General features: G+C 38.2%; 1 protein-coding gene across 3 annotated transcripts in view; it reads left to right on the top strand.

Moving 5' to 3' along the window:
- Positions 1 to 27,686, top strand: part of ACER3 (alkaline ceramidase 3) — a 161,240-nt gene that overhangs the window by 92,152 nt on the left and 41,402 nt on the right. For 2 of the 3 annotated variants that reach the window (XM_028115953.2, XM_088017444.1), the window contains exons 3-6: positions 548 to 600; positions 17,814 to 17,866; positions 20,179 to 20,260; positions 23,173 to 23,208. In XM_028115953.2, coding sequence (XP_027971754.1) covers positions 548 to 600; positions 17,814 to 17,866; positions 20,179 to 20,260; positions 23,173 to 23,208 — 224 coding nt within the window. Of the gene's footprint in view, positions 1 to 547; positions 601 to 13,472; positions 13,508 to 17,813; positions 17,867 to 20,178; positions 20,261 to 23,172; positions 23,209 to 27,686 lie in introns of those variants that run through there. The other variant, XM_028115955.2, reaches the window with a different exon arrangement.

Below are 27,686 nucleotides of genomic sequence, written 5' to 3' on the forward strand. Positions count from 1 at the left end.
GGCATTAACAGGTTTGGGAACAGATATAACTGGCTCTTAGTAAGTATACAATTCAGCTATTTGGATAAATGTGCAAGGAAGTACTAGAGTAGCTAACTAGCTGTAAGCATTATCCTGTAGTGTTTAAGCTGTAAAGCTTATCCTGAGAGGCAGTCTCTCCTTTGCTGCCCTGTCCACCACTCCCTTGCGGTGTAGTCAATAAACTTCTGTCTCGAGACCTTTAAAAAAAAAAAGAAAAAAAAAAAGGCTTATCCTGAGTATCAGGTAGTATATTTTACAGAAAGAATGGAGACTATTGATTAATCCAGTAAGTCCACTTAGTGGAAGGAATTTATGAGAATTTATTGTATTTGGGGTTTTTTTTCTATACCAAAATTTCATCAATTATAGAACTTATGCAGTCTGCCGTATCCTGCCATAGATTTCATAAACTTTGTTCTTAAAATTCAGTGCTTTGCATTGTCTTATTATCTTCTCACATCACTCTGGCCAGCCCCAAAGAATTTCATGCTAATCGTCTTTTTTTATTTGTTTGTTTTAATTTCAGTGGTAGGAATGGGATCCTGGTGCTTCCACATGACTCTGAAATATGAAATGCAGGTCAGTAATAACAAAATTAACTAAATGTTTACTTCTCTTCACCCAGAGACACTTCAGATTTGAGGAAAGAGTACATTACTAGAGGGTGCTATTGATATAAGAGACCAAAGGGAAAAAAAGAGATTACAAATCTCTGGAGATTTTACTTCAGGCCAGAGGATTCAAATTGACTAGGTAGAATAAAGAGGCCAGCAAATAAGTTAGCTGTCCGTAGAGAAAACAAGTGAGAGCACTGTAACTTTTGTCCTCCTGTGTGCAGACACACACAATGTTAGAGCAGAGACCCCTGGAGGCATTTTAAAAAGACAGTTCACTAAGATAATATATTCTTCGATGCCTGTATTTCCTCACGTCTCTTTTATGGCATCCATTTGAATGGATGATTCCTCTAGCTAGCAAAGTTTTAAGAGCTCTGCAAGGATTTTTATTTACTGTCCTTGCTCTAGGAGGCCAATATATCTAGTCCTCAGTCTATTGACCTCTTTATTCCCCATTGCTAACCCAGAAACTCATGGAACAGCACTGTCCAGTAGAAATATCATGTGAGTATGTATGTAATTTAAAAATTTTTGGTAGCCACATTAAGAAAGGCCATGTTAAAAAGAAATAGGTAAAATTAATTATAATAATATATATTATTTAACCCAGTATATTCAAATATTATTTCAACATGTAATCAGTATAAAAATTTATTAATGAAATGTTTCATGTCTTGAAATAAGGTGTATATCTCAATTTAGATTAGGTTTATTTCAAGTGCTCAGTAGCCATATAAGCCTAGTGGCTGCTAATTGGACAGTGCTATTCCAGAGGATCTGTGAATTATTAATTACAGCTATTTAAATGTATAAGAATTAATTCTTAGGATTGATTCTGATATTCAACACATTTATAATAAATAATAAAAGACTAGAGAACTGTTTAAGATTGAAGGAGAGCAAAAAGACATGACAACTAAATACAGTGTATGATTCTAGACTCGATGGTTGTGTGTGTGTAGGCTTACATTTATGATATTACTGGGACACTTGGAAAACTTAAATGAGGTCTGAGGATTATATGGTAAATCAATGTTAATATCCTGATTTTGTTGGTAGTATTGTGGATATGTAGGTGAATATCTTCTTTTTTTAAAGATTTAATTCACATGCCATAAAATTAACCATTTTAAAGTACGTAAGTTAGTTGTTTTAAGTACACTTACAAAATCGTGAAGCCATCACCATTATCTAATTACAGAACATTTTCATCACCCCAAAGAGAAACTTCGTGCCCATTAACTGTCTCTCCTCATTACTCCGTCCACCTAGCCTCTGACAACCACTAATCTACTCTCTGTCTCTGTGGATTTGCCTCTTCTGGGCATTTCATAGCAATGGATCCTGCAGTGTGTGACCTTTTATATCTGGCTTCTTTGACTTAGGCTGAGTAATATTCCATTACATAGATATACCACATTTTATTTGTTCATTTATCAATTAATGGACTTTGGGTTGTTTGCACTCTTTGCCTTTTATGCACAATGCTTCTATGAACATTGGTGTGCAAGTTTTTTTTTTTTAATTTTTTATTTATTAGAGAGAGAGAGAATGAGAGATAGCACGAGAGGGAAGAGGGTCAGAGGGAGAAGCAGACTCCCTGCTGAGCAGGGAGCCCGATGTGGGACTCGATCCCGGGACTCCAAGATCATGACCCGAGCCGAAGGCAGTCGCTTAACCAACTGAGCCACCCAGGCGCCCCGGTGTGCAAGTTTCTATGTGGATATATATTTCTTAGAAGTAGAATTGCTAGGTCACATGGTGATTCTGCATTTAACTTTTTTTAAAAATTTTTTTTAAATTTTATTTTTTTGCCTTTAACCTTTTGAGGATCTACCAGACTGGTTTTCAAAGTTTCAAAGTGGCGGTACCATTTTACATTCTCACCTGCAATTTTCTCTATATCCTTGCCAGTACTGGTGATTGTCCTTCCTTTTGATTATAGCCATCTTGCTGGATGTGAAGTGATATCTCATTGTGGTTTTGATTTGCATTTCCCTAGTGACCAGGGATGTTGAACATTTTTCATGTGCATATTGCCCATTTGTATATCTTCATAGGAGAAATGTCTGTTCAGATCCTTCTCCCATTCTTAAATTGTGTTATTTGCCTTTTTATCATTGAGTTATAAGAGTACCTTATATATTTTGGGTACTAGACCCTTACTGAATACATAGCTTACAATTTTCTTCCATTCTGTGGATTGTGTTTTCATTTTTTAAATAACATCCTTTGAATTTTAGGATCAACTTATCATATTCTGCAAAAATTATCTGGGATTTTGAAAGGGATTCCATTGAATCCACAGATTGCTTTGGAGAGTATTGCTATCTTTATTTTTTTTCTTTGTATTCACTTTTATTTTGCATATGATCTACAATAAACATTATTTTGGTAATAAAAGATTTTAAAACTTAAGTTAGATGATTTTATGCTAATTTATAACTTTATGAAGAGTATTGCTATCTTTAATATTGTCTTCCAATCCATGAACATAGGATGTCTTCCCATTTATTTAAGTCTCTTATTTCTTTCAATTATGTTTTATAGTTTGTGTGCAAATCTTGACTTCTTTTGTTAAATGTATTCATAAGTATTATAGTTTTGATGGTATTGTAAATTGAATTTTCTTAATTTCATTTTTTTTATTTCTCATGCCTAATTTATAGAAATAACAATGATTTTTGCATATTGTTATTGTATCCTGCAACATTGCTGAGCTTGTTCTTTTTACCTGTAGTAGTTTGGTGTGTGCATATGTGGATTTGTTAGGGCTTTCTGTGTACACAATCATGTCATATGCAAATAGGGATCGTTTTATGTCTTCCTTATCAATTGGATGCCTTGTACTTGTTTTTCTTGCCTAGTTGCCCTGAATAGAACTTACAGTACACTGCTGCATAGAAGTGGACAGAGCAGATATCCTTGTTTTGTTCCTGATCTTAGGAAAAGAGCTTTTAGTTTTTCACCATTAATTATAGTATTGGCTGGAGTTTTGTGTGGATGCCCTTTTTAAGTCTGAGGAAGTTCCCTTCTCTTCCTAGTTTGCTGAGTGTTTTTATCATGAAAAGATGTTGGAATTTTCAGATTTTTTTTTTCCTGAATCTCCTGAAATGACCATGTGGTTTTTCTCCTTTATTATATTAGTATGATATAGTACATTGGTTCGCATATGTTGAATCAACCTTGCCTTCCTGTGATAAATTCCATTTGGTCAAGGCATATAATCCAAATGAATATCTTTGTAGGAAACATGCACTAGAGTACTTGGGAATAATGGAACTTCATGTCAGCAATTTACTCAAACGGTTCAGAGATTAAAAAAAAAAGTTCTTTGTATTGTCCTTCAAACTTTTCTGTACCTTGAAGTTGTTTCAATTATTTTTTTAATAAAAAGATATATATACATGTTCTTTGACTCCAGTAATTGCACTCCTAGGAATACTTCCTAAGAAAGTAATCAGAGATAGGGAAAAGATGTTTTACAAGTATGTTACACATGTGGGAGTGTTACACATGATAAAGATTTTTAAATGATCTAAATGTTTAACAAAAGGGAGATTGTTAACCTATACTATGATATATCTATGTGTTGAAATGTACTGTTGCCATTTAAAATGATATTTTGAGGGCGCCTGGGTGGCTCAGTTGGTTAAGCGACTGCCTTCGGCTCAGGTCATGATCCTGGAGTTCCGGGATCGAGTCCCACATCGGGCTGCCTGCTCAGCAGGGAGTCTGCTTCTCCCTCTGACCCTCTTCCCTCTCATGCTCTCTATCTCTCATTCTCTCTCTCAAATAAATAAATAAAATCTTAAAAAATAATAATAATAATATTTTGAGGGATGCCTGGCTGGCTCAGTCAGTAGAACAAGTGACTCTTGATCTCAGGGTCGTGAATTTGAGCCCCGCATTGTGCTTACTTTAAAACATACAATAAGATAAAGGAAACATGATCTCTGGTTGAGTACCTTTAAAAAATAAATAAATAAAATAATATTTTGAAGACTATTGAAATGGGAAAATGTTAGACAAAACTTTATGTAATGTGATACCAATTTTATAAACAATAGAAAAAAGACTGGAAGGAAGTACATTTTGCCTCACTTCTTTTCCTTTGTTACAAAGTTTGTAATCTGTGGCTCAAAATTATAATAACCCCCACCCACCCATAAAATATCCTTAAAGTCCTTGCCCCTTGTTTTCTGAGCAATATTCAACTCTGATCAAGCTCAATTATCTGTGTATCCTGTGCCTGAACTGAGTAGATAAATATTGCTCATAGAAATTATATCCCTTTGTTAAATGATCTCACTTTTAAATTATTGAACAAAAATCTCAAATAACCACTCAGTGCCATAAGACAGTACTGTTACATTTCCCTGACAGTTTCAATTTCCATTCTCCAGAACTATTATTTCACACTTTTGCTGCTCTTTTTAGATTTCTTTTTATATCTTTTTTGCCTCATATCCCCTTCTCCTCAGTGATGTCTTCAATATTTCACTAAGAATATAGAAGTTAGTAAGAAACTCCCTCATCTTTTTACCACTGTCATCTTCCTCCTATTATTGTGGAAGAAATGTCCCAATTCCTCTCAAAGACTCAAGCCTACAGTTACACACTCCAGCGCAGTCACTTGCTCCACCAGTCTTTAGAAAGTCACTACACTCATTCACTGCTATCAGCTTACACACATACTCAAATAACTCCCCTCCTTTAAAAGTTACTTCTCCCTGACCCTCTGTCCAACTATTGAATCATTTTTTGGTTCCCTTTCATATCAAAACCACTTGAATGTCTCTGCTTTCTCTATACTTACCTCCCTCTCTTTTCCTCCCATTCTGGTTAGGTATTTCTTCCCTTCATTTCATAGAAACTGCTATTGTGAAGGTCACCAGTGACCTTTATCTTGCTAAATCCAATAAATACATTTCTGTCTTATTATTTGACCTCTCAGTAGCATTCCACACAATATTTGCTTTTTTCTTTGTTTTTTTTTTTTTTTAAAGATTTTATTTATTTATCTGAGAGACAGAGAGTGAGAGACAGAGAGCACGAGAGGGAAGAGGGTCAGAGGGAGAAGCGGACTCCCCACTGAGCAGGGAGCCCGATGCGGGACTCGATCCCAGGACTCCAGGATCATGACCTGAGCTGAAGGCAGTCACTCAACCAACTGAGCCACCCAGGCGCCCTGCTTTTTTCTTTGTGAAACACTTGTTTGGGCTTCTCACTTTTCCTTTATATAAAAAATTCCTTCAGCCTTCTTCCTTACCTCACTGGACACTGTGTGTGTGTGTGTGTGTGTGTGTGTGTGTGTGTGTGTGTGTGTGTGTGTGTGTGTGTGTGTGTAGTTTTATGGTTTTATTAAAACAAATATGATACACACATAAGCCATCTCTTCATTGTCTTCGCTGGCAGACTGGCATTGGGATTGGTGACTCTGATGGCCAGCTGGGCTGCTCTTTCCACAATGGCTTTGTCCTTCTTAGAGGAGACATTGTGAGCAATCTCTGCACAGTAAGATTTGTTGCATGTCAGCACTTCAAGCTTTTTTTTTTTTAAGATTTTATTTATTTGAGAGAGAGAGCGAGTGTGCACACGTGTACACAAGTAGGGGGAGGGGCAGAGGGAAAAGGAGAGAAGCAAGACTCCCTGCTCAGTGCGGAGCTGGCTGAGGGATCTCGACCCTGAGATCATAACCTGAGCCGAAACCAAGAGTCAGATGTTTAACCGACTGAGCTACTCAGGCTCCCTAGCACTTCAAGCTTCTTGATGTTGTGGACTAGGAACTTCAGGAAGCCACTGGGCAGCTTTGTTTTCTTGTTGTTCCTGTAACCAATGTTAGGCATCAAGATCTGGCCTTTGAATCTTCCGTGCACCCTATTGTCAATACTCTGGGTTTCCACCAGTTGCACTTAATTTTCATATATCAGTCTGACTTATGCCAGATGAACTTGGTCCATTAAAACGTTAATGATCCTGGGCTTTACCAGAGGTCTGAGGGCAGCCATGATGCTGAGTAGGAGATGGCTGCCACCTCTGCAGGCAGCGCTGAGGAAGAGAGGGGCCCTGGCCACTCTTTTAGTCCTGGGTTACCTTCTCTATATTCTCTTCTAGGTGATCTCATATAGTATCATGATTATTGATATTTATGCTGATGATTTCAAAACATCCGTCTTCAATTCTAACCTCATCTTTGAGCTCTAGATTTGTATAACCAACTAAATGTTTAACATACCACTTCAATGTCTAGTAGAAATCTCAACCTTTAATATGGGCAGTATGTAATTCTTTGTTTCTTTTTCCATACCAGTTCGTCCCCTAGTAGCCACTGTGATGCCATCATCCACCCAATTGCTGAAGCTAAAAACCTAGAATCATCCTTATTTCTTTTTTCTCCTCATTCCTCACATCACATCTGTTAGCCATTCTTCTGGTTCTATTTTTAAAATATAACTGGAAAATATGTTCTGTTTTCACATTGCCTACCTTTGTATAAGCCATCACCATCTTATTTCCTGGCTACTGCAATAGTCATCCATTGCCCCTGCAGCCATCCAAGGTAGTCTTTTAAATTTTAAATCAGATCATATTGTTCTGCTGAAAACTCTCCCAAGACATCCATTTGCACTTAAAGTGAAATTTAAATTCTTTACTGTGGCCTACTTGATCTGGCCTTGGTCTAGTTCTACAACTTCAGTTTTTACTCTTCCTCTGCATTGTTTACTACACTTCAGTCACACTGGCCTGGTCTCCCCCAACTAGAATGTAAACTTCTTGAGAGCAGAGATCCCACCTCTCTTAAATACCACTGTACTTTAGCATATAGACTAGCGCTGGCACATGGCATCTGCCCAATAAATATGTAAATGGAACGGAGGAAGGGCGTAAGGAGGGAAGGAAGAACATTTAATTAAACACATGAGTAAATAACTAAAGAGATGCATTAAAATATTGAATAGTAGATACCCCTGGATTGTGGGATTACAGGGAATTATATTTCTTTCTCTCTTGCATTTCTATGTTTTTCAGGTTTTCTGTAATAAACATGAAATACTTTTGTAATAAGGAAAATATATGTTTATGCTTGCTTTAAAAGAAAAGAGACTTTAAAAGACTCCAAACGTGCTTTGGAGGAGTAGTAATGATAATAAGCCAATCTGAATACCCTTCATCTTAAAGCAGACTACCTTCTGTTCTTGGGGGGTGGGTATTTAATTCAGTCTTGAGTTTTATTTATGTGGCAGATTATTGTATTTTCCAAAGATGTTAACACCAATATATCTCATCCCACCTGCTTTTTCTTACAATGTGACATTGACTCTCCTCAAGAGGTGGGATCTTTGTTCCTTGCCCTTGAATCTGGGCAAGACTGTTACTATGGTGGACATGAAGCTATATGACTTCAAGGAGTGAGTCACAAAAGGCAATAGAGCTTCTTCCTTATCCTTACTCCTGGGATGCTTACCCTTGGAAGCCAATCAGCCATGTGGAAAGGGCATGTATAGATGTTCCTACCACAACCTCACCTGAAATCCCCAGGCTGCAGCCACATCAACTGCCCAAAATTTGAGTGTGTGACTCTTTAGATGTCCAGCCCCAGCCTTTGAGCTGTCCCAGCTGACCCTGAGTGAAGGAGAGATGAACTGCTCCCTCTCAGTTCTGCTCAAAATGCATATTAATCAGCAAAATATATATTGGTATTTTAAGCCACTGAGTTTTAAGGTGGTTTGCTCTACAGTAACAGAGAACCAGAACAATATACAAAACATATCTACCCTAATTCTGTGCATATGGCTACCTCTGACATTCCCTTAAACACATATTTTCTAAGACTTAGGTATGTTTTTACATTTCTAGGATCATTCCTGTTGTCCATCATGTAATTCCTAAAACAGTAACCCTGGAAGGTAGTGTGTGTCTGTCACATATATAAAGAAGCAACTGCATGAATGTACTGAGACAAGGATAGACTAAGTATCTGAGTTAAGGAGGGGATAGGCTTCCCTACTGTGTGCTGAATAGATCATGACAGTATTTCACTTCTGAGGACTGACCTGCTTTATGTTCAAATTAGAAACACCAGAATGGTGAAAGAACTAAACTCTAGTCATGATGATTGAGGGGAAGGAACTGGGAATATTTAACGTGAAGAAGAGAAGACATGCCATTCACTCAGCTGTGCATACCAGACTCTCTCAGTTCTGTGCATTTTTCATGTCTGGCCCTATCGCACTTCCCTCTCTCCCTTGGACAATTCCTGTTCACCTTTAAAGTCTTAGCCAAAGCGGCAGCTCCTCTAGGAGGCCTTCCATGGTCCCGGGGCTGGATATGTACCCCTCATATGTTCTTCTACGACCCTCTGTGCTTCTCTCTTACTGTCCTTATCTTTTGTTTTATAAATATATTTATATCTTTCTTCTGTATCAGAAAGTGAGTTACCTAAGAGCAGGGACTCTCTGTGGTTGACCTTGGTGTATCCCATACTTAGAGGGCACATAGCAGTACATAAATGTTTTATGAATCATTGTTTGAAGGGTTGACATGTTGAAAAAGATTTAATTTATTCTTTGTGGTCCTAGTGGCATTAAAGGTAAAGAGACATCTTGCTCAACATCAGGAAGAATTTTCTGAGCTAGTAGATGGTAAGAGCTTCCTTCAGAGATTGAGTCCCCTGTCCTTGGAGGTGCCCACGTGTAAGCTGGACAGATACTTTCGTTAGTTCAAAAATTGGTACCTGGGCAACAGGTCTGCATAGGTAAAGATGATATAGTCCTTTCCTCAAGGAATCTGTGGTCTTGAGTGAATCTACCTGGAGTGAAGGTAATATGGTAGTGAATGCAGTGGTAAAGGGACCTACAGTATCCTATGGAAATGGAAAGAGAAATTATTTAAGGAAGGGAGGTGAGAGAAGGGATTTCACACAGGTGACTCAGATACATGTTTGAGTTGCATCTTCAAAGATGAATAGGAATTTGCCAGGCCAGCTCAAACCTACAGAGTTGAGAGTATGTCTGGCATCTCAGGGCACTGCAAGTAGTACTTTGTAGTTGTAGCCATGGATGGAATGGGAACATGTGATGATGGTGACAGTTCTAACAGTGATAATAGCTAACATTTGTTACATTATTGAGTACCTGCTCTGAGTAGGCGTTGAACTAAATAGTAAGAGATATGGTTTGGGAAGCTAACCAGAGGCCAGATCTGAGCCTTTTGGACTTTATCCCCTGTAAGCCATTAATAGATTTGGAGCAGAAGTGGGACACACTTTGATTTGTATATAAACTTAATTGTTGATAAGATTGTTACCAAAATAACACAGCATTTCGATTGACCAGATGGCCTTTGATCCTGAGATCTTTGATTGTGTGCTTTATCATTACTGTAATACCACTCTATCAGCTTTGGGAACAAATTATACAGATGCCTTATTTCTTGCCTCTTTGGGTCTACAAAGTTGTGGTTTTATGTGCATGCCCATCTGGACAGAAATAACGTATGACCCAATTTCCCAATGATTTAGGAGGGAAGAATCCTCAGTACTGAAGGACTTTTTAAAACAGCTTCCCGGGGCGCCTGGGTGGCTCAGTTGTTAAGCCTCTGCCTTCAGCTCAGGTCGTGGTCCCAGGGTCCTGGGATCGAGCCCCGCATCGGGCTCCCTGCTCTGCAGGAGGCCTCTTTCTCCCTCTCCCACTCCGCTTGCTTGTGTTCCCTCTCTCACTGTGTCTCTCTCTGTCAAAAAATAAATAAAATCTTTAAAAAAAAAAAAGCTTTCCATCTCTCTAATTTAAACATATAATGATTGTGAATATTCCTTGAAGGCTTCTTGTCTCCAGGATAAAGTTGTCTCAGCTATGTTAATCCATTATTTTTTATGCACAGTCACTGAAGCAAAGTACGAAATGACAGTGCTGCCACTTATTAGACCCTGGTGGTCAGTGAACCATTTCAGCACCCTGAACTTAGCTGGTTGTAGCTGTAAAGAAATTGGAGGCCTATTCTTTACTTCTGCCTAAACTGAGCACAAGCAGATATTGACAGTTCTGTCTTAAGAATGATTTGGAGCTTAGATGGTATTTTCTTCAGATTTGTTATTGCTAGGTGGCTGCTTGGACTCCAGTTCCGATTCTGCTACCACTTTGCTGGCTGTTTGAGCACAGATATGCCACTAAATCTTGCTGAGCTTTTGCTTCCTCATCTATTCTAATGGATTTAATAATACCTATAGGAGTATTGTGAGGATCAATTGATTGGCATATGTGAAAGTGTCATCATAGGATCTGGTAAATAAGTGTTTAATAAGTATTAGTTTCCTTCCTTTTTCTTTAGCCAGTTAGAATGTCTGAAACCACCATTATTAATTGTTAGTGATTCATTCTTTTGAATACTATTATGTGTGCCTCTGTGAAGGGTAATATTTTAAGTTATTACTAACTCCTTTCTCATGATTAATGTGTCACATCCTTTTGGCAGCTAGCCACGAGCAATGCATTTGGGGATGGGTTTGAGGAAAACGTTAGAGAAGGAATAGAGACACCAAGAGTGGCCTTCAAGTAAGGGGTGAAAGGTGCCAAAGAACAATTTAGAATCATAGAACTTTAATATTAGAAGAGATTTTTATTTTTTTAAAGATTTTATTTATTTATTTGAGAGAGAGAGAGAGCACAAACATGGGGGAGAGGGAGAAGCAGGCTCCCCGCTGAGGAGGGGCAGGGGGTGCAACATGGGGCTGGATCCCAGGACCCCGGGATCATGACCTGAGCCAAAGACAGACGCTTAACTGACTGAGCCACCCAGGTGCCCCTAGAAGGGATTTTTAAAATGTAGTCCAATCTATAAATTTTATAAATGGAAAAACAGCCTAAGAGAGGTGAAGTAAATTGACTAAAAGTTACACAGAAAGTTAGAGACAAGATGAGGACCTACATTTTGTTTTATCATTTGTGTTTCCTTTACCTGTCTTAGGACTTTGTCTTGCATTGCTGGTGGTTAGAGTATAAAAGCTTCAAGTTTTTAGGACACTTCTCCCAGATTTTCTTTTTATCTATTCACTCATTCAACTCATTCTTTTTTGCTTTCACTAACTGACATATATACAGTTACTGATAATCCTGGGGTGGGTAAAGTTAAAGGCAATTTCTTAATTTCTCCAGCCATGTGGAATTTTTCTTTGTGTTCTTCTGCTTTTTCTAAGTATTCTCTACTGAGCATGTATGTTTGTTATTAGAAAAAAGAATTAGATGCTAGTAAAAAAAATGTATTCATCCTTTTCTCATAAGTAAAAATAAATATATTTATCCTAGACAATAAAACCGAAGAAAAATGTGTGTTCACCTATAATTTTCTTTATAATACAAAAACAAAAAGTGCTTAAATGCTAGGTAATTAATGTAAGCTAATTCAGATTTTATAATGTAAAGAACAGATATTCTGGTTATAAATATTACCCTTATTTCTCCTTTGCTCCCTATCTCAGTGAATGGAACCACCTTACACTGAAAGCCCAAGCCAAAAACTTGTGATTCATCTTTAATTTCTCCTGCTCTCTCACTTCTGAAAACACTGAAAGCTCAAATACATCTAGCTCTAGCTATCTGTACAACCACGACCTTAATCCATTATCTCTAATCCAGATTTCTGTAACTGTTTCCTAATTGGTGTCCCTACCTCCCCTATCCATTTGTCACACTGGAACAGAAATACTGTCCCTACAAACAAAACTAATTGTTTTCATTCTTTGAGCAGTGTTTGCTAGGCTTTGTACAAGTGTTAGAGATGAGACATGTAAAATGCAGTCTCTGCCCTCCAGAATGCATGCCACTTTTTTTTTTAAGATTTTATTTATTTGAGAGAGAGAGACAGAGATAGTGAGAGAGAGCACAAGTGGGGAGGAGAGGGAGAAGCAGGCTCCCCGCAGGGCAAAGAGCCGGATGCGGGACTCGATCCCAGGACTCCGGGATCATGACCTGAGCTGAAGGCAGACGCTTAACCGACTGAGCCACCCAGGCATGCCATTTTTTAAACATCTTTAATACTTCCCCTAGGTCAGGCTCATGAATTTGCACCACAGGCTGCCATCTGGCCCCTGCCTTCCTCTCTAGACTCCTCTTCAGTCACACACCCCACCCCCACCCTGGAACTCTGCTCTTTTACCAATCATAATTTTGTTACTTACGGTTTTCAAATAAGACTTCTTTATTTGTATCACCCAGATTTTAAAATCCATGCCCTTTTAACATATGCTCAGTTCAATTTAGTTTCTCTAAACAAACAAGCAGCCAACACCCGCAGTCCAGACTTTAATTCTGAGCTACAGATTTGTATTTCTAGTTGCCTGATTGACATTTCCACTTGGCTGTCTCACAGGTACCTCAAATTCAACATGTTGAAATTGTTCTTGTAATTTTCTGTTTTCACAATCTCTATAAACTGTACTGTCATCAACTGTAGTATTTAGGCAACAAACCTGGGAGTTATCCTTAGGAGTTTCTTCTCCCTCACCTTTGTATCAAGTCAATCACAAATCCCTGTTTAATTTACTTCCTAAATGTTTCTCAAGTCCAGTCACTTATATCTTTTCCCAATTCTGCAACCTTAATCCAAGTAGCAACTTTCCTTGCCTGGACTACTGTAACCTAGGTAGCCCTTCCACAACTATGCTCTTTCCCTGCAGAACGCTCCACACGAACCTGATCTGGCACCGTATGTTCATTATTGTATTAGTCAGCTGGGGTTGCCATACAAAAATACTGTAGACTAGGTGGCTTAAACAATAGACATATATTTTTTCATAGGTCTGGAGGCTTGAAGTCTGAGATCAGGGTGCCAGCATGGTTGGGTCGGCTGAGAGCTGTCTTCCTGGTTTACAGGTAGCCACTCCGTGTGTGTGTGTGTGTGTGTGTGTGTGTGTGTGTGTGTGTGAAATGACCTTTGTTTTAATTTCAATGTAGTTAACTACGTGTTATATTAGTTTCAGGTATACAATATGGTAATTCAGTAGTTCCGTATATGACTCATTGCTCATCAAGATAAGTGTACTCTTATTTATTTATTTATTTTAAAGATTTCATTTATTTACTTGAGAGAGAGAGAGAATGAGAGATAGAAAGCATGAGAGGGAAGAGGGTCAGAGGGAGAAGCAGACTCCCCGCTGAGCAGGAAGCCCGATGCGGGACTCGATCCCGGGACTCCAGGATCATGACCCGAGCTGAAGGCAGTCGCTTAACCAATATTTATTTATTTTTAACATTAAGTGTCCTCCCACCCACCTCCCCTCTGGTAACAATTTATTCTCTATAGTGAAGAGTCTGTTTTTTGGTTTGTTTCTCTTTTATTTTTTTTTTTCCTTTGTTTTCTGCTGTCTTAAATTCTACATTTGAGTGAAATCATGGTATTTGTCTTTCTCTGACTGGGTTCTTGCATGCTCTCTGGTATCTCTTCTTATGAGGGCATTAATCCCATCATGAGGGCCCTACCCTCATGACCTCATCTAATCCTAATTACCTCCCAAAGGCCACATCTTCAAATACCATTGGATTGGGGATTAGGGTTTCAACATGAAAATTTGGGTAGGACACAAACATTCAGTCCATAATAACTATATTTTCTTATTTTTTGTTTTCTTGATTCTCTGGCTTCTGGAGCCTCACTGACTAGGGAGAGACTGTCCTTTCCAGGGGTGGCCATTTCTTAGATACAGCAAATAACTCACCCTGGACGGCACCTTTCATATTCAGACTAACCAATCCAGAGCCCATACTTTAAACTACCTTCTTTTTCTGACTCTTACACTCCAGGAGACAGTATTCTTCTGCTCTGATCACCCCAGGGCCAGGTACTAGACAACTAAAGATAGCCCCTAGACCCTAGAGCCTGCTGAAATTATTCAAATTAGCCAATGCTAAGCCTGGTTGCCCTCTCTTACCTTGCCTTTCTCTGGGAAACCACTATAAAGCATGTCATCCATGCTTTCCCCTTGCTCATTCTCCCTCCTGACTGATTCTGGTGCTTCCCCATGTGGCCCTCCTTGGCATGGCATGTCGCTTCTTAGGAACTGTGAATAACTGTCTTTTCAATGGCAGTCATCTCCTGATCTGTTGGCCTCACCATACCTGAAAAATAATAAAACCTATATTTTAAACACACTACCACCACCACTATGAACTGAATTGTGTCCCCTCAGAATTCATATGTTGAATCTCTAGTCCCCTGTATGACAATATCTGGAGACGGGGCCTTAAGATGGTCATTAGGTTTAGATGAGGTTATGAGGTAGGGTTTTCATGATGGGATTAGCACCCTTATAAGAAGAGACCAGAGAGCTTGCTCTCTCTCACTCTCCACCATGTGAGAATACAGTGAGAAGGCAGCCATCTGCAAGCCAAGAAGAGAAACTTCACCAAGCACCAAATCTGTGCCATCATCTTGGACTTCCTAGCCTCCAGAACTGTGAGAAATAAATTCTGTTGCTTAAGGTACCCAGTCTGAGGTATTTTGTCTTCACCCAAGCTGATGGAGACCACCACCAAATTAAACCTTTTCAGTGGCTTCCCATTGCTTTTAAGATAAAACTAAGAATCCCTTTCAGCCTAAAACATTTGCCTGATTTATTTGCTGCTTATTTCTCCAGTCTCATTTCATATCCTTTCTCTTCATCATTAATTAAGCTTCAATCACAATGGACATTTTTCAGGTTTTTAAATTCCCTTCCTGCAACAGGACCTTTGCACATTACGTTCCCACTGCTTAGGGGTTCTCATCTTTCCCTCAGTCCCTCTTTACCTTACTCATATCTGCATATTTTCCAGGACTCAGTTTTTGTGTTACTTCTTTAAGGAAAATTGTCATGACTCTTTACATGAGGACACCTGTTTTTTGGTCATGGTACTCTGTACTTTTTCCATCATAGCACTTACCATAATTATAATTAAATATTTATTTGGGCAGTTAACTGTCTAGTGTCTTTCACCCTGGCTAGATTGTCAAGCATCATGAGAGCAAGGGTTATCTTGTCTCCTGCACATAGCATAGTTCCAGGCACACAGTAAGTGCTTAATAAATATTTGTCGAATGAATGAATAAAAGAATGACAACAATTATTTCAACTGCCTTTATAGATTGTGTAGCTAGACCTATGGGATAATATGGAGACAGCAGATCTTTTTATGTCCTATCCTCCAAATACATGAATAGAAGATCCCCCAAAATGGGCCATTTAAGTACCTCCATACTACATTGTGGAAAGGCCAAATAATAACACAAATATTTTGCTAACACATGAAAACTGAAATAAAGAAGATATAAATGCAAAAGATGATTAATATAAAGCCAGGAGATTGTGGTTCAAACTTTTAAATAGAGGAATCTTCTGTATATCATAAACCTTGTGGCAGATTTATCTGCAGTATATTGTGATACCATGCCAACTTTTTTGAACATGTGAAGGTGATTCAAGTGAAAGGTTTTGGAGGCATCGTAATGTAGAGGTATGCTCCAGAGTCAGTTTAAAATCTGGCTCCATTACTTACTAGCTCTGTGATCTTGAACAAATTACTTAAATTGTCAAAAAAAAAAAAAAAAAGACAAATTACTTAAATTGTCTAAACCTCAGAGTTCTCATCTTGGGATGGAGATAATAGGACCTACCTTAGAATTGTTGTTAAACTTAAATGAGATAATGAATGCAAGGCACTTCACCATGAGACCCTGCACATATGCTGCTATTTCATTATTCCAGTAATTTATCAGAATATATTACTTTGTGTAAACCCTCTTCCTTCTTCCTAGAATGTATTTCTCTACCAACCCATTTCATTTCCTGCCACCACCTTCTCTGGCTTCTGTGTCCCCCTTCTTTTGGAATCTTTATATTTAATCACATGTTTTTCATTTCCCTACCTCACTAGACTATGAGGGCATTGACTGCATCTTGTTTTCATTATATCCTAAGCAACTAACACATTTCCTGGTACATAGTAGATATATTATTAAATAATTAAATGCATATCTAGTGAATAAGTTAATTCTATAGGATTGGCTTAAGGATTAGAAATAACCTATCTGCAACATTTAGCTAGTGTCTAGCTTGTAATTTAATACATACAGCTATTATTATTATTGCTAATAACAATATTTTTCAGAAACATAGGTTACCTAGATTAACTAAATGACTTTCCCAGCCATTAATATCCCTTCTTATATATATTAGCAGACATTTTATCCATCTTAGGTATTCTAGGAAAAGGGAAAATGCACAAGAATATTGATAGGACCCACAGACCAATAGATGGTAGACATCATTCTTTCCTGGAGGTATGATATCATAGTTTGTGGTACTGAATGATCTGGGTGGTCCAGTGAGTCAGGCGTCCTGCTTAGGTGTGTGCATTAGGATAGATAGATGGACGAGCTTGTTTGTTCGATGACAGTAAACCAACCCCTATAAGCAGAGGGCAGGGAAAGGTGAAAGAAAGAGGCAGGCCACTCCTGGTTGGTAGGTGGCAGTTTTAATAAGCAGAGAGTACCTACATACAAGGCTTATCTTGGGTGGCAGCAATGGGTCCCCCACCTACCCACCAAATCTTTTTTTTTTTTTAAAGATTTTATTTATTTATTTGACAGAGAGATAGAGAGTACAAGTAGGCAGAGAGGCGGCAGAGGGAGAGGGAGAAGCAGGCTCTCCACTGAGCAGGGAGCCCAATGCGGGGCTCGATCCCAGGACCCTGGGATCATGACCCGAGCCGAAGGCAGCCGCTTAACCAACTGAGCCACCCAGGAGCCCCTGCCCACCAAATCTTAAAAGTTTGTAAAGAAGGTCTTAATTTGGTTTAGTCAGGTATACCGTACAGGTGTTTTCAACACCACATCACTATCTCAAGACTCTGTCCTTGGAACAGCCTCTGGGAACAAGAAAGATGAGCAGAACTCCTCTTCCAAGGATAGCGGGTGAGGAGCCTCCAATCGCCTGGGTCCAGCTCACAGGTCAATTGATGGTCACGTCCTTTCAATGACCTTCCCCAACACTCAGAGTAATTAGATGTTAAATATATGAAAGAATTAGTAAAAGATATTAGATAATAAGAGGTGACTGTCATAATCATTCTGATGTTTTATTTTGATTTGTATAATAATTGCACCTCTACAATATTCAAGTCCTCTTATCTTTGTTTCTTATAGCTATTGGATGAACTCCCAATGATTTATAGCTGTTGTATATTTGTGTACTGCATGTAAGTACTTATGTTTCAAGTTCAATTGTTTAATATATTTTAAAATTCATTTTCACCTCATAGTGAATTAAGTAATATAGTTAACCCTGTTACATTATACTGGGAGATTGTAATAGTGTAAAAGGTTATAAATTCTGTGATCTCCCTGTGGAGTATAATCTGTGGGAAGTTATAATAATGTTGTTTATTAACTTTTATGATCTCAAAACCCTAGAGCCAGTTTAAATATTCTTACTTCAATTTGACTTAACTTGTATAATCTTCCTTTCCTTGAGTTATAAATGTAGATAAAAATTTTATATATTAAGCCATAAAAATAATATTTGTGTACTTTGTACCTGTAATTGTGGTAGGTATTATACAAATCATCTCTAATTCTTTCAGTTGTGCAAGATAAATGGGTATTATCCCCATTATATAGATGGTGAAGTGAAGCACAGAGAGATTTAGTAACTTGTCTAAGGATATAAGCAGAATTTATGCTTAGGTGACTTGCCTAAGGCCATGTAGCTGGTAAGTGTCAGAGTTGGAAATTGAATTACAAATTTAATAAACTTACCTTCTAAGTATGCGCTTAATTCCCTAGCACTAGTACTTAAAATTTCTCTAAACTCCTTATATGATGGTTATCTCTTTTCAATATGATCATTAATACTAGCTCAAGTATATTTTCTTCTTCTTCCCCCCCCCTTTTTTTTTTGAGAGAGAGAGAGGGTGGGGAGGCAGAGGGAGAGAGAGAATCCCTAGCAGGCTCCACACTCAGCACAGAGCCTGATTTGGGGCTCGATCTCAAGACCCTGAGATCATAACCAGAGCCGACATCACGAGTCTGATGCTTAACTGATTGAGCCGCCCAGGCACCCCAAGAATATTTTCTTCTAAAGATATCTGAAAATCAAAATCATTTGAGAAAATATATTACTTAAAAGAGCTCATCTGGGGGCACCTGGGTGGCTCAGTCAGTTAAGTGTCTGCCTTTGGGATCCAGCCACGCATTGGGCTCCCTGCTCCTCAGGGAGTCTGCCTCTCTCTCTCCCTCTCTCCCTCTGGCCCTCCCCCTGCTCTTGCTCTTTCTTTCTCTCTCTTTCAAATAAATAAATAAAATCTTAAAAAAAATAATAAAAGCTCATCTGAAACTTTTTCTGTAAAGGGACAGGTAGTAATTATTTTAGGTTTCATGGGCCTGTGGTCTCTGTTGCAGCTCTTCAACTGCTATGGTAGCATTGAAGCAGCCATAGACAATATGTAAACAAATGAGTGTGACTGTTCTGGTAAAATTTTATTTACAAAAACAAGCTTGGGTCTTTGGGCAGTAGTTTGCTGCCCCTGATCTAGAAAAGTATTTTCAGGTGAGCTTTTTTAAATGAGTCATCAAGTCACAGAATTTGAAGGTAAAAGAGATCTTAGAAATCATCTGGGCCAACCACCTTTCTGTAGAGATAAGGAAATAGGAGTTGGGTCCAGTTCCCACAGCCAATTAATGAGTAAACTGAGAACTCTCCTGCTGCTTCTACTAAAACATAGGTTCAAAGGTTGGATACCTAACCGATGGTCAAATATTTGTTCATATTTCCTTATTTACTGAGTATTTGCTAGCCTAGTGATTATATACATGAGAAAAAGATTTTATCCCTGCACACAGGAGTTCACAGTCTGGTTGAGGAAACCCATAAAGAGACAATTATAATAAAGTGATATTTTCTGTAATAGTGTGCCTTAGTCAAGGATGGCTCATTGCAAGATTTAACCTACTCAAGCCAGCTTGAGTTAAGAGAAATTTATTTAAGGACATGAGGAAATTAAATGAAACCCAATAGCAGGAAGTGCAGCGTTACTACAACTCAAGGGCAGCTTCTCTCTCCCACCCTTTTTTTCTCCATTCCTTCTTCTCTGCATGGTCTTGTCTTTGAATTTGCTTTATTTTTCCCTCCATGCAGATCACTTCTCTGCTCATTCATCTTCTCGTCCACTCAATTTAGCTGCCTAAATGTCAGCATCAGACTTTCAATCCATCAGGCTTTATACTTTGACTCTCCACATTTAATTGATTCAGTCTCTGACTCCCAAACTCCCAAGTTTTCAGGAGAGAGCTTCTCATTGACCCAGTTTAAGCCAGGTGCCTTCTCCTGATTTCCCCAGCCTCTTGGAGGCTCTGGGTGGTACAAGTTCCCTGAGATAAGAGTTTGGGTGGGAGGAAATGATGGGCATCACTAGACCCAAAGGTGTGTATACAAGTGGTAAGACAGCATTCTATTTGTTTTACTAGTTATATATTCTAAAATAAGTTTCTTTCTCTCTCTCTTTTTTAAAAGGTTTGAATGTTTCAAGATGAAGAACTCTGTAAACTACCACCTGCTTTTTATTTTAGTTCTATTCAGTTTAATAGTAACCACAGTAAGTCATATCTTGTTTCTAACAGATTAAGCATGTGATGTGGATTTGAGAATTATCAGGGTATAGGTAGTACTAGAAATGTGGGAATAGATGAACTGGCACAAAGATAGCATGAACCATTAAGATGACCAAAGATGCAACCCTATGGAACACTTCTTTTTTTTTTTTTTTTAAAGATTTTATTTATTTATTTGACAGAGAGAGACACAGCAAGAGAGGGAACACAAGCAGGGGGAGTGGGAGAGGGAGAAGCAGGTCTCCCGCGGAGCAGGGAGCCCGATGCGGGGCTCGACCCCAGGACCCTGGTGGGATCATGACCTGAGCCAAAGGCAGATGCTTAACGACTGAGCCACCCAGGCGCCCCCACTGCTTTTTTTTTTTAACAGAGTTAAACAAGAGTATATTGTTTGTTATTCACAGCCTGTCAGTTTGCAAACTTTCATAATGCCTAAAGATTTCAATAAGAGTCATCACTTTAAAAAAAAAAACTATATACATTCAAGGTATAAAACATGATGCTTTGATACATAGTGAAATGATTACGCTAGGCAAGCTAATTAACATATCTTCTCACCTGTGTGTGTGTGAGAGAGAGAGAGAGAGAGAGAGAGAGAGAGAGAGAGAGATGAGACCACATGAAATCTATTCTCTTAGGAAATTGCCAGTATTCAACCCAGTATTAACCATAATTACCATGCTGTACATGGGAACACTGACATTTGAGGGTCAGGTAGAAGAAATGGAGCTAGTGAAGGAGACCTAGAATAAGTAATCAGAGATCTAGGAAAACGAGAGAGCCCAATATAACAGAGTACAAAGAGATTTCTAGAAGGAATAACAGTATTAGTTGCCTCTGAGAGGATGAGTAAAATAAAGATTGAAGTTTGACCTATAAAAATTTCAATTAAAAGACCCAAGTGACCAAGGCGCCTGGGTGGCTCAGTTGGTTAAACAGCTGCTTTCGGCTCGGGTCATGATCCCAGGATCCTGGGATCGAGCCCCACGTTGGGCTCCCTGCTCAGCGGGGAGTCTGCTTCTCCTTCTCACTCTCCTTCTGTGCTCTCTGTCTCAAATAAATAAATCTTAAAAAAAAGAGAGAGACTAAAGTCCAGAGAGTTTTAGTGATTTACCTGGCCAGCCAAGTTTATATGGAGAATTGGTGGCAGAGTTAAAACTGTACCCCTTTGTAAGTTCAGAACTGATGTGGTCAGAATTACAGGCTTAGGAGTCAGTCAGATCTGAGTTTGGACCAACACTGTTACTTAATAACTGGGAACCTTGGGCAAGTTACTTAATCTCCCTGCGTTAATTTCCTCATCTGTAAAATGAAGATAATAATAGCATACATTTCGTATTAGTTGTAAAAATTAATACCTGGCACACAGTAAGGACTCCATAATTCTTTCACCTTAAAAAATATCTTTAAGAGGCATTTCCTTTTGCATTTCTTTTATTAATAGCAGTGGTTATATGAAATTATGCAAAGGGAAATTAGTATTTTGAAACAACACATTTCAGAGATGAAAAGCATTCTTCCTTACTGAGTTTAGAGTTACAGATATATAGTGTCTTATATACATCTTACTATTAAAGCTCTATGGATGCTTAAAGGAAATACTCTGCTCTTACTGTGTGAGGGTAGGAACTTTCTCCCAAAATAAGAAATTTTGCAGCCAAATTGTAAAATTACATAAAATTTTTGTGAGGTCAGCTCTACATTAAATGAGGATATAGAGATACCTGAGTACAGCCTTTGCTGTCAAAGAGATGACTGCCTTGCAGGGGAGAGAAACAAACCAATAAATTACATGATGTTTAAGCATGGTCAGTGAGGGCATAAAGGAGGGTGAATGGCTGCTCCTGCTGAATGGAGAAGGGACCAGGAAAGTCTTCAAGAAAGAGGGATAGTTTGAGCAGGATCCTGGGAGATGAATGTTTGCCAGCATGCGAGGATTTCTGAACAAAGTAAAGAGCAGCATGTTTAAAGATGTGGAAGCACTGTACTTTCTGGAGCCTAGGATGAAAAAGGGACAAGAGGAGAACAGTGAGGCCAGGCAGAAAGTCAGGAGTGAAATCATGGAAAGCTTTGAAATTTGGACTTTGTCTTGTAAGTGATGGGAGCCATTTCAGGATTATGATTTGAATTTTGTTTCCTCTCTACCATGTCATTTTAAAGGCATACTCCTACAGGGCAGTAAATGCATGCTAAAGCCTAAATAGGCATTGAACTTAATCACCCAAATGATATTGGAGCCTAAAACTAGGATATGTGTAATTGGGAATACATTTAGGTGGTGAGTTATGCATGTAGGTGAGTGTGTTTGGAAGTAAAAGAAAGCACAAGAAATTTGTTTTAAATGTTTTCAGTTACTGAGCATGCATTATATGCTAAATACTTTCATGTATTTTAGCTTATTATTCCTCACCACTGTTACTCCCATTATCCAGATAAGGAAAAAATGAGTCTTTTGGTTAAGTGATTTGCTCAAGGTCTATAGCAAGTAAGTGGCAGACTCTGAAATTTACCACCTGTCTCTAAGTCCAGTGTTCTTTGTGTTGTAGAAAAAATGTGTTATAGACGTTGTCAACAGAACCTCCTCACCCGTCCTATCTGAGTAGCTGTGCCCTTCCCTGATGCTGATGTGGAAGCTAAGAGGCCAGAGTAATCCACAATAGCTTTGAAACATTTAGTTTACCATGGTAAAGCTAGCACTGGGGGAGACCCACCTGTAGGTACTAGCCCTTCTGTGGCACGCCACCTCATCTGATTGGTTTTACATGACTAGAGTCAGATCTAAGTAGCAGGACTAGGGAAGCAAGAGAGGTTTGGGATTTGCAGAATGGTTGGAATAAGTTTTCTTCCTCTTCAATAATGCACTTCATTCACATGTGTTTCTTTTAATATTTTGTAGGTTTACCTTAAGGTAAAGGAGCCTATATTCCATCAGGTAATTTTAAAAAATTATTACACACTTGATTGTTTAACAGTACTTGCCTGCATTGTGTTTCCCTTTCTGGTAAATTATATGTGATACAGTTTCTGAAAATAAAATGGTAGATGTCCTATGAAAGTGTTTAAAACAGAGTTTGCAAACTCAAGTGCCTAAAGGATGCCGATGCCCAGGCCCGGCTGGCTTTGGTAGTCAGTAATGCAGGTGTAGCATTGCTCTTATAAGAAAAAAACACAAAGCATTCATGCACATACACATACAAGGTCCTTTTTATGACATTATTTTCTAGAAAAGATAGACTGAAAATTCCTTGAATATTTCCCCTCCTAATATTTTATGAATTTTTTAATGTGGGAGGTTATTTACATTGAGGAAAGCAGACATAGGAAACTTTGCTGTAGGAAATAATGATTTAAGTGTATCCCATAATGAAACCAGAGGAAAATAAAGTAGTAGACCCTAAATAAAGAGAGCCATTGTTAATTGAGTGCTCTCATGTGCCTGGCGCTATGACCATTACTGCACAGACTCTAATCTCCCCAGCAGTCCTACAAATTAGGGATTACTGTTCACATTTTAAAGGAAATGAGCTCAGAGCTACTGAGAATTTGCCCAGCAGTTACACAGTTATTAAGGAGCAGAGCCAGGATTGTAACCTAGATTTGTTTGACTCCTATCACAATTCTTTTAACAAACTAGAAAACAAACAAACAATAAGGACACATTTCAGGAGTATCAGAAGCCTTGTAGTTTTAGAATATTTTGAGCTTTTATAAAAACTAAGTGTTCCTGTATCTTTTTAAACTTAAACTAGATAATAATCATCTAACTGAAACCTGTTTCTTAAATTCCAAAACTACATTATTGTGCCTTGCTTTTCTACAGGCGAGCCTAAAGTAGATATTACAAGAGAGGACATCCTCACTTTCCTGTTTATTTTAGCTTGAAGTATGTCATTATGGAATTACCTCTTTATTTAGAAAGATTTATTGAAGGACACCTGGGTGGCTCAGTTGTTAAGCATCTGCCCTCGGCTCAGGTCATGACCCCAGGGTCCTGGGATCAAGCCCTGCTCCCCGCTCAGCAGGGAGCCTGCTCCTCCCTCTGCCTGCTGCTCTCCCTACTTGTGTACTCTCTCTCTCTCTCTGTCAAATAAATAAATAAAATCTTTAAAAACAAATTTATTGACACACTCTAGAGGATGAAGTTTATATGAAGAATACTTCACTTTTATGAATTTCTTATTTGTCTTTATAAGAAAGAAAAATCATAAGCACAAAAAAAACAATTCAGAAATTTGGGGTTAATTTTTGTAAGTTTATGATCAATTTTCCATTTTGTGTTTTAGACCTATTTTATAGTGTGTTTATGTAATAAAAGTAACAAACTCTTCATCTAACTTCCCATTCTGCAACTCTCATGTGTTTTTTCAGTAATACATACCTTCTTTTCTGTAGATAGTAGTAAATGTTTGCTAATAGGAAGGGAGGGAGGGAGGATGAAAGCTTATAGCTATGGGTTATATACTAGGCCTCTCAGGAGGGAAGTGAAGAAGTAGAGGAATGGTAGGGTGAAGTGGGTAAGTAGTCTGAAGGTAGAAGACATTCATTCATTCAACAGATGTCCACTGTGTACCTCCTCAGTACCAAATTCTGAGCTTGAAGTTGGAAATACAGAGGCAGTGGAGCAAAAATTTGAATATCTAAAATCAGGCAGACCTGGATTCGTATCGAGTCTCTACTTACTAACTGTATACCCTGGACAAGTACTCAACTTCTTTGAGCTTTGGTTTCCTCATTATTCCACAACCACTTTTTAAGTGCCTTCAGTATGCCAGGTGCTGGACTACGCATAAGAGAAATACTAGTGAATAAAATAATGGGGTCTCTGCTCTCGAGGAGCTCATTATACTGTATCTCTAAAATTGGTATAATAATTTCCTAAGGTTGTCTGAGGATTAAATGAGGTGATGCCGGGGTGCCTGGCTGGCTCAGTCAATAGAACATGTAACTCTTCATCCCAGGGTTGTAAGTTCGAGCCCTATGTTGGGTGTAGAGATGACTTAAAAATAAAATCTTTTTAAAAATAAAATAAATTTAAAAATAAATGAGATAATGCATATAAAGCCCCTACCACATGGTAAGCAGTCAGTAAATGTTAACTAATATTAATAAACCAAGGCAAGTAAGATATGGTTACTGGTCTCAAGGAGCTCACTGGATAGATAGACTTGTAAAAAAAGGTATTTATAGTATGTATGTAAAAGCAGTGCTAATGTAGACAAGGGTGCAGTCTGTCTGCTTAGATGACTCAGGATAGGATTACAAAATATAACTATTGCATATAGCTAAATTATTACTTCCTCTAATATTGAAAAACAAAATAGGGAAGATGACCTACTATTGTAATACAGTAGTATTTCTCGCTATTTGTAATGTTTTATTTGAAGAGGTCTTTGCCCCAAAGTCTAATCTGGAATATTCTTTGCTGTCCTGTTAAGTAATTAGAATTGATTTTCTTCTTTTTAAAAAGTAAGCTCCACACCCAACGTCGGGCTTGAACTCACAACCCTGAGATCAAGAGCTGCATGCTCTACTGACTGAGCCAGCCAGGTGGGCCAGGCGCCCCAGAATTGATACTTTTTATTTGTACTTAATGGCTTAAAAAAATCTATTCCTAATTAGTTTCTGAGTATCATTCTTAAGAAAAGAGAACTGCTTTTTCTGAGAATCTTCTTTTTGTCTGAGTTTGTGGAATATCGCTCTTATTCTTTTATATCACTGTTGATCTTATATGCAGAAAATTGGAAAAATTGTTTTGAAATTTGTAATTAGAAAAATTGTTTTGGAATTTGTGGCTAAATTTACAGTAAGTTTCAAGATCTTAGAAATAATGGAAAAAGGAGGGAAGAGCAATGTTATCTAATATAAAGGAACTCTGGCTCGAGAGTTTGGAATTTTGATTTCTTACCACTTTGATTTCTTGAAGTTTGGAATCTCAGTTTCTTGCCACTTCGTTATCCATGGACATGCTGTGCCTGTTCTTCAGTTTCCTCATCTATAAAATGTTTAAAACAAGGAGAGGTTTTCTTTCAACAAGGATAATATAAAAATACTACATAAGGTAAAGCACAAGGCAATGAATATAGTAATAGTGTGACAATAAAGGACATATGAAGGTGTAAGATTACGGGGTTAAGTTTCTGCCTATGATAATCACAGAAAGCTTCTGAAAGGATATATTTGAGTAGGGACCAGACAGATAAGTGGTGGTGATATACAATTAGAAGGAAAGAGTTAATGAACACTTTAAAGGTATCTGCCACAGCCAGGATGATTGTCTTGTTAACCAGATTAGCTTCCCTGAAGGAGAAAATACTGATAACAGTTTCACTTTACTGTATTAAATCCAAGGTGATCTACACATCTCCAAAAGAAAGCCAAATGCTATTTATTTAATTTGATGGCCTTGCAAAGGATAATGCTAAAATCATATGCCAGCCACATTCAGTAGAAAGGCTAATATATCTTAAGTAAGAAAGCAACAACAAAAAAAGTATACATGAAAATAGGTTAAGAGAACTTTAGTTAGTGAACCCTCTTTAAGCCAATTAATTAATCAGTAATTGAATATCTCAGATGAGATTTCATCTATTATCTCAGAGAGTACTATTGCTTAAAATCTTCCTGCCAAAGTAGCTGTCTCCTAGAGATTATTTCTAGACAGGACACATCAGTATTTTACTACTCTCCCTTCTAACTTAACCCTCAAGGTTTGTAAAAAGGAACGTATTATATAAACAGATTGAAAAACAGGAACTTAAGCAGATTTATTTAAATTTTATTCTGTTATTTTTTTAAGGACTTTATTTATTTGACAGAGAGAGCACAAGCAGAGGGAGCGGCAGGCAGAAGGAGAGGGAGAAGCAGGCTCCCCGCTGAGCAGGGAGCCCAATGCGGGGCTCGATCCCAGGACGCCGGGATCGTGACCTGGGCCAAAGGCAGCCGCTTAATGACTGAGCCACCCAGGCTTCCCCTGTTATGTTTTATTTGTGCCATTTTATTACAAATTAGGGATATAAGGAACTTACTATGTACGCACACTTGGAAAAGAAGCTGACGTTTTTTAGTATCTGCTACGTGCTGAGTATTATATACTCTTTCATATAGTTTTTTTTAAAGATTTATTTATTTGACAGAGAGAGCAAGCGAGAGAGCACAAGCAGGGGGAGGAGCAGGCAGAGGGTGAAGGAGAAGCAGGCTTCCTACTGGGCAGGGAGCCCGATGCGGGTTCCATCCCAGGATCCTGAGATCATGATCTGAGCTGAAGGCAGAGGCTTAACTGACTGAGCCACCAAGGCACCCCTCTTTCATATAGTTTATACAGATTGACTTACCTATTACCTTACTAAATATCAATAAACCTGTATAGAAATTGCCATCTTCATTTTATTTATTTATTTATTTTAAGATTTT

The sequence above is a fragment of the Eumetopias jubatus genome, unplaced genomic scaffold, assembly GCF_037043125.1.
Source record: "Eumetopias jubatus isolate StellerSeaLion01/CBP00866 unplaced genomic scaffold, mEumJub1_p1.0 scaffold_13, whole genome shotgun sequence".
Classification (NCBI taxonomy): Eukaryota; Metazoa; Chordata; class Mammalia; order Carnivora; family Otariidae; genus Eumetopias; species Eumetopias jubatus.